The sequence below is a fragment of the Cololabis saira genome, chromosome 14, assembly GCF_033807715.1.
Source record: "Cololabis saira isolate AMF1-May2022 chromosome 14, fColSai1.1, whole genome shotgun sequence".
NCBI lineage: Eukaryota > Metazoa > Chordata > Actinopteri > Beloniformes > Belonidae > Cololabis > Cololabis saira.
Window position 1 is genome coordinate 23605483 of NC_084600.1, and position 8379 is coordinate 23613861.

Below are 8379 nucleotides of genomic sequence, written 5' to 3' on the forward strand. Positions count from 1 at the left end.
AGAATCATGTTTATTTGACCAAGTCAGGTCAAACAAGACAGGGAATTTGACTTATTTTCGCTCACTGTACAGTAAATAAGAAAATGACAGCTCTTATTAACATATATATGTGACCGATGTATGTCTTCTCTGCATTAATCTCACTCTGGAACTCATATGGTGGTAACAGCTCAAGGGTGTTTATTCTGCAGCATTGAACAGAATAGGGGTACAGGAGAGTGCACATTAATTCAGATATGTGTTGACCAAAGCACTGTCTGCCTCATGGACATATATACATGTATACATGTCTATGGTCTGTCTGCCTCATGGGAATCCTCCAGCACACTAGTACTAGGCAACTATGTTACATATACAATTTTTTTTTTAAAGTGAAAGGTGCAGCAGTTTGAGGTAGACATGGTTATTGAAAGGTGCATTTTTACAGTATATGATTGTGTTATTATTATTATTATTATTATTATTATTATTATTATTATTATTATTATTGCACAGTGATTGATTACTCTGAGACTCTATGAGTGATGAGACTTCACCAGAGCAACAGCTTGGGGGAAGAAACTGTCTCTGAGTCTGGAGGTTTTTGGCGTACAGAGCTCTGTAGCGCCGTCCAGAGGGGAGTAGGGGTCTGAAGAGTTACCTGCCCGTTTCCTGGTCCTGTACAGGTACAGGTCCTGGATAGATGGGAGGTTAGTCCCAATTATCCTCTCCGCAGACATAATTGTCCGTTGCAGTCTATGCCTGTCTAGTTGGTGGCCGATCCAAACCACAGTGAACCAGACAGCAGGAAGAAAAAGTCTGTTTAAAACGAGCAGAGTAGGAATTAACTTGAATTTATATAGAAGATGGCACTGTCGTGTCATTTATTCAATTAAGGATGTTCAGTGAACCAGACAGTGATGGAAGTGCAGAGAACAATTGCAATTGAAATTGAGATCTTTCACAACACAACGCATTGTTATGAAGTTGAACCAAACTGTAATGTGTTTGTGTTTTTGTGGTAAAGGAATACCCAGTAAAGGACTCTAGTTTACATTTGAAAAAAATATAAATAATAATAATGCGTGGCCACGAGTTAATATCTCGTGGCAACGCATTATTTTATTTTTTTCAAATTTCACCAAAGGGGCTCCGTACTAGTTTGATCTTTGAAGAAGAAGACGATCTGTTCCAGTATTCCACTGGGCCATATGCCCATGCACGTGTAAATTGTTATTATGTTGAAATACCATAATACATTTCAACATAATATATGATTTATAAATAATAGTTTACTTTGAAACCATGGTTCACATATGCATGTCACACTTGACATTACACAAGCATCAAGCACAAGCCCAGTGCTTATCTTGCTTTGGCTTATTGCTCTCTGATTCTGATTTCTTCTTTGTTTATCATTTTTGAAAAGTATTTTTAGATATTTTATTGTTCTCTTATACATATCTAGGAAATTCAATTTGTGTTGTTTTTTTTCAAAATGATTAAATGCCCATGAGGTCTTTGTTAAATATTTTATTGTGGTAATGCATTTGTTGAAAAGAACAAATATATTGAGTTGAATCAACAGAACTTTGGCTGTAATAAAAATTTATTCTAGTGACAGTTGGAAAAAGACAGTTGCGCGGGAACAGAAATTAACGGCTATCTGCGCGATAAAAACGGTTTTAAAACATTTGTCTTGTTCAGGGTTACTTAACTGAAATATTGTCTGATGCACAGTAAATAGACATAAGATACATCCATTTCTGCTTCAATGGTTTAAAATAACTTCAAGGTAGAGACTTAGTCAATAAAGACATGAGGTTGTTCAGGCATTTTATGGCTTAATTGTGCAAAATAAAGGGGATGGATCAAAATAAATGAAACTCAATAAAACCTAAGTATAGGCACATATTGTGCAACTCATGAACCATAACTGAATTAAAATTTAAACAGTGTTTCCCTAGTCTTGTTGCCCACCTAAAAACAATAACACATTCATAAAGCATTTAATAATGTATAATATTTAATAGCTCAAGCACTATTTTCTCCACCAATACCACACAAATGAACACACTGAGGGATGTGGGTTCAGTGTCTTCTCCAAGGAAACTTCACAGACCGGAGCAAACCAGAACAAACCACTGATCTTATTGGCAGATGTCTGCACCATCTTCCAAGCCCCCAGGCAACCCAAAAATGTGCTAATCTATTTGGCAAACCCTTTCCTAAGAACAGGAAAGTGTTTCCAGAAAAGACATTTGGAGGACTTTAAATCTGAACTTTAAGCTTGGAATGCGTGATCATGGGTGGAGGGGTTGATGCCAACTCTGACACCGTGTAAGGTTCATCTTCACTTATATCAGATTCAATAAACGGCAAGCAGCGGAGTGGAAAGGAAACAGGGGAAAGCTCAAACTCAGCACTTTGTTCACAATACACTTTATTATCAATTGAATATCAAAAGAAATTTGCATCAAAAATGGTTGTAGGGGAACATGAAAACACTTAAATTTGGAATGCAAACGACGAAATATGACATATTAAAAATCCCACCTCATTATTTACACAATGATAAAGGGAATGCATGTCCAGAAATCCTTGTGTGACTGCAGGAACGCCAACAAAGCTCACAGTAAGATCTCACAAACATTGCAAATGATGCAGCTACAAATTGCAACAGAACAAGTCGGCAACACCGCAGGTATCTCCAGTAAGGATGATGTCTGAGTGTTCTCCATCCAGACCCAATGACCTCAAGACACTTTCAATGTCACAGTTGGTAGGACAAAGGTGCAGTCCTGTTTTTCCTTCTACATCACAAAAAATGTAAGTCTACTAAATATGGTAAATACCATGTGAGGTCTACAAAGTTTAACTACCTATTCTGTCTAGATGGTCAATTGGTACATGACAACTATGACTGATCCTGGCTGTCAGGGTACGTCTTCATGTAGATCTCCACCAGTGAATCCAGATTAAATTCAACGTCATAGTTTATGTTCAAAAGTGCAAGGCTTTTTGATTTGACTTTGTCCGGCATGTTCTCCATGTACATCCTGTAGCGTTTGCTGGCTACAGTACAGCTGTCCTCTGCACCCACGGTTGGCAGGATGCTGATAAGTCTCAGGAGTGCCAGCATGTTGGGGAAGAACTTCACGTCGGCCAACTGCAACGTTTCATGGAGTGTGGAGGGAAACGTTTGGTCTTTGCCCTTTTTGCCCCATTTAACGCACCAGCAGTGCAGTTCGGCAGAAAGGGTCCCTGCATTTGGGACATCATCGTTGAAAACCTGTATGCTCTCCTCTTCGGGCTGCTGGGATTTCTGCTGTTCTATGATGGCAGGCACCAAGGACAAACATCTGAGAGCCTTCAGATGGTCTTCAGAGAAGATTTCAGTCAGTTCCCGGATGACGTGGTTCACCACAGGAACTGACAGGTGCTGCTTATAGTAACTCTGAGTGTTAATGGTTCCAGGATGTCCCTGATGCTTCCTTAGAAATGACCGAGGAACCATGACTGGGATCTCCATGGCTGCAGCTAGGTTAACGGCCTCATCGAACCAGAACTCATGAAACACATCAATGTTTTGGGACACCTCGGTCAGTGAGTGCAATACAGCTTTTAAACTGTTAACAGCAAGATGGACACCTGTTGCGTTTTCTTGTAGGTGTTTCCCAAAAGCCTGGGTTAGCACCATGACGTGTTTGAGTACAGTCAACGTCATGATGCACTCAAACTCCGTTACTGCTTTTGAGATTTCTAAGGCATTGTGAGTAACTTGGTCATTCCACCTCATGTCCTCGTTGTCGTGCACGCTATCTACGCAGAGTAGCAGTGCCTCTACGATGTCCAGCGCCACCTCAAATGCATCATGTCTTCTGGTCCAGTTGGTTCTGGAGATCTCCTTCAGTTCATTGGCTTTGTCTTCTTTTTCAGGGTAGAAAATGGAAATGGCGTGCTCAAATTCAAGCTGCAGCAAAGGTGACCGAGAGAAGAAAGACTCAATCCTCTTAAAGGTGGACATGACGAGCTGAACGCCTGTCAAAGCCATACCTTTGGCCAGTGACACATTCAAGGCATGATTAGATCTGAATGCAAGGATTGCCCTCGGATGCTTTTCAATCAGTTTGGAGGCAAGCGCTTTCATTTGACTACAATGTGTCCCAGAGTCAGAGTGAGCTTGAGCTCTACACTGCTCCATATCTAAACCCCATTTGTCAGTCATTTCAGACAGCATTTTCTCATCCATTGCATCTCCATCTCCTTCAAAGCTCAAGAACCCCACAAACCTCTCCCGCTGGCATTGAGACTGGTCCAGATAACGAACAAAGACTGGGAGGCCCCATTCTCCTGAGATCCTTACCGGATCATCAGTTAGCAATGAGAAAAACCCATTTTGTTTAACCTCCTCTACCACCTTACTGCGCACATATTTCTCACAAACCTCCATCAGCTGATTCAGCTCGTCTGAGGTGCAGTACTGCTTAGACACATCATACCTCTTCTTTAATGCGTCATCTCTGCAGTTCATGCGATAATCTAGTAATGCATAAAAGTTGCTTGACTCAAGGCCTTCTTTGTTATCAGCGGGGCCTGTTGGGGCAATGCTTTGCCCTCCCAACACAATAAGAACTTCAAATAAAGACTTGAGATAGTTTTTCTGTTCTTCTTCCTCTGGAACTGCCTGCTTATCTTCCTCAGTGGGGTCTGCTTGGGACTTTTTGATTTCTGCAAAAGAAGCAAGGATAATGGACACAAATTCAATAAATTACTAATCGTGTTACCGTTGTGGCAGCGGTAGACCTTTGTTTTACTGTCATCTAATTAAAAGTGCCAGTAATTCCATGTCGACTTACTTTTCTTCCCCTTGCTGTCATTTTCATTTTCTTTTGTCTACAAAAATGAAAAGATAAATACAATGAATGAATACATCAATTATGCTATCTAAAATATCAATAATAAGAGACTGTATGTTCACAATATTAATTACTAACACGCATTCATGAAAAAAGATCCAAATAACAAAAAGGTTCAGATCCTGTCACTACGATGAAAGTTGTTTATCAAGATTATTTGGCATTTGAGGCATTACTGAAGATGAAACAGTCCTGTACACAGGTAAGCTAAGCATGGAGTAAAAAGAAGCCTGACTTAAAAAAAAAAAAAAAAAAAAAAAAATGTATAAGAGTATTTAACTGTACTTCATATGTACACAGTAATGTGCACAAATCCTAGGTGTTCCTAGTTCTCAATAATGTTTAAAAGACAAATGAAGCAGGTAATGTTCAATAAAAATACTTGGGGTACATGGCTGATTAGTGGCTAATTTCTAATAACTGGCACCAGCCATCGAAAAACCATTATCAGTCAACCTCAATAAATAATAATATAATAATATAATAAAATAATAAAATAAAATGAGACCATCTTCAGATTTTACTTTTTTTTTTTTTTTTTTTTTTTTAAAAAGGAAGCTGTCCCACGCAGTTGTTTATCATATGCAGGAATATTTGCTTACTTTCAGAAAGTGCCGTCTACTCGTAATAGTCTCCTGACTGTATTATCAGCAAAAACCAGTCTAAGTAACTGTGGACTCTCATCTCAGTGGAGCGATTGCTTAGTATTTAATGGGACTATGTCACATCAGCAACGATGAAGCAAGCTCACAGATACAGAGAACATACCAGCAGAGGCCACTCACTCAAGTGTGGTATTTCAGAAGAGAAAATGAGAAGGACCAAGCAAGAGACCAAACAAAACTAACCATGTATGTATGGTTGCTAATGGAACGGGATTCAGTTAAGTTTATTATTGATGCAAGTGCTTATAAACAGCAAAAGGAAATTGAAGTCAGTTGTCTGATCTTAACCGTATACACCTTTCTTTTAAGTTGCTGAAGACAGAACTGAAGCCAGAAAGGTCCAGAAACAACTTCAGGTACTTCAGGCTTGTTGAACAAATCTGCTTGTTTCTTTTACCCACCGTCTCTTTAGAGCGCTTCGCTTGTCCATTTTGGGGTTGGGTTGGCCCATCAAATACAGTTGGTATGGCATCATCCTTCAGCACTGTACTCTGAGCATCCTGCAACCAAAATTCACATTATAAACATCCCAATCAAAAAGGAAATAAATATTTACATTTACTAGTATAAAGTGCACATACATTTCCTAACCACTACATAATATGCTGTGTGACAGTCAGTGAAACATTGTACAAAGCTAGATGAAACTTGTATTACATTTGTTATGGTATTTTATAAAACAGTTGAAACAGTTGAAAATGTATAAATATAGTGAAACTCCACTGTACTCTGTTTAAAGAGGACAGAACTTACACCATCAAACGCAGATGCTTCAAAGTGTTTTCCACACAGTCTGTAGTATCTGCACAGCTGCTCCGGGGGCTCGTCCACCAGGTCATTCCTCTGGCACTTTTCAACCCACTTCTTGGACCTTAACGAGAAACAGTTTTTATATAGATTTTTTTGCAATGACCTCAGGTTATAGAGTATATTTATTTATTTTTATTCTTATGATTAATGGAAAAGACAATCTATACAAAAACAATGGCAGGCATAACACATGTCAAATAGTTTGGCAGCTAAACACAGATTATAGTAGGAAATAAGTGCCTGAAGATGTTATGCAGGCATTTTTAGGAAAACCTAGGTTTAACAAAGCCCATTAATGATGTTTTAGTGGAATTAGGATCGTTATTGTGACGGTATTTATTTATTAACACCTTTAAGTGTACAACTCTCAGAGCTTCGTCTGCAAACTACTGGATTTAGTAGAGGTGTTAGTATTACTTACCTTTCTGGATTACTCGGAAACCTGAAGAGCATGTGGGAGTCAGATTTACCACTGGGACAGTTTGGAGCAGCGCATTGTTTTTGCATCCTGACTTTTAAATCAGAAATATTAGCATCAAGTCTTTGGATGGTAGTTTCCTGCGGCTAAGGTTAGCACCGTTAGCACTGCAGCTAGACAGCTATGCAGAAGGACTTCCGGTAGCTTTCAAAATAACGCCTAGCCCTTTTCAAAATAAAAGTTTATGAAAATTTGTTGAATATATTGCAAAATAATGCTAAATCGTACAATGTATTACTGTAAATGAACAGAAACGTATCATCAACATTTCCAAACAACTCAAAATTATTTAGAGGAGAAGTAACTCAAGTATGTTTACGGAAGGTAAGAGTAATTTTGAAGTATTTTACATTCTTGCAGCATTCTAACCAGTCCCATAAATGCAACAATGTGTATGTAACTACAAGTTAATTATCAAATCCGGAATATAACACTGATTTTTACTTCGTTATAAATATTTGCTTTGCTGTAACACTTTTGATAGTACAACTAGCTGCTTGTAACATTGGCTTAAATGCTAAAAAACAATAAATATGATAGAAATTACTTTAGGAACGAAAATTAAAATAACCTGAATTATCAAATGCATGTATGCTACCTGCTTTGATCCAATCTTGAGTTTATACGCTTTAGTTGAGTTTTGATGGACTTTATTTTGAAGGTGAATTAGATTCTTGGTTGAAACTGTTTAAAACTGTTTACTGACGTAGAAATGAGCGCGCAGATTGAGTTTCGCGGTTCCCCCATAGACATATATACATATATGTATATGAGGGCAATATATGTATATATGTCTATGGGTTCCCCTTATTGAGTTTTGCTGAGGACACTCTTAGGTTTTTAGCTGTACAACAATTTTTGTTTTTGTTCAGAGGTTGTACTGAACCAGCGCAGACAATCTAGACATACTTGGATTGAGACTGAGAACATGCCAGGCATATTTCTAACAAGCTGAGGCAATGTCACCTCCACCTGAAGGAACAAGATGCAACATGTAAAGATAAAATATACATTAAACACATAAACCTGAAGGAACAAGATGCAACATATAAAGATAAAATATACATTAAACACATTGACCTGAAGGAACAAGATGCAACATATAAAGATAAAATATACATTAAACATTAACCTAAAGGAACAAGATGCAACATATAAAGATAAAATATACATTAAACACATTAACCTGAAGGAACAAGATGGGCAACATATAGATATAAAATATACATTAAACACATTAACCTGAAGGAACAAGATGTGCAACAAATAGATATACAATATACATTAAACACATTAACCTGAAGGAACAAGATGTGCAACTAATAAACACAACATATTCATTCAACACATAAACCTGAAGGAACAGGATGTGCAACATATAAACATAACATATTCATTCAACACAAACTAGATCAAGTCTGAGTTGTTTTCAAGCTTCTGTGTGGTCTCAAACCAGTTTAAGGAGGTGTTGGGATGCAATCAGAATCAATCAGAATCACAATCAGGTTTGAAAGGTGCAGCAGTATGA

General features: G+C 37.9%; 1 protein-coding gene across 1 annotated transcript; it reads right to left on the reverse strand.

Annotated features, from left to right (window-relative positions):
* Window positions 1-1622: 1622 nt before the first annotated feature.
* thap12a (THAP domain containing 12a) lies at window positions 1623-6985 on the reverse strand. The gene is made up of 5 exons (XM_061739082.1): window positions 6795-6985; window positions 6317-6434; window positions 5965-6063; window positions 4839-4875; window positions 1623-4710 (listed from the first exon to the last, which is right to left on the reverse strand). The coding sequence occupies exons 1-5, from the start codon at window positions 6878-6880 to the stop codon at window positions 2897-2899; spliced, it is 2154 nt and encodes a 717-aa protein (XP_061595066.1). The 5' UTR covers window positions 6881-6985; the 3' UTR covers window positions 1623-2896.
* Window positions 6986-8379: the final 1394 nt, after the last annotated feature.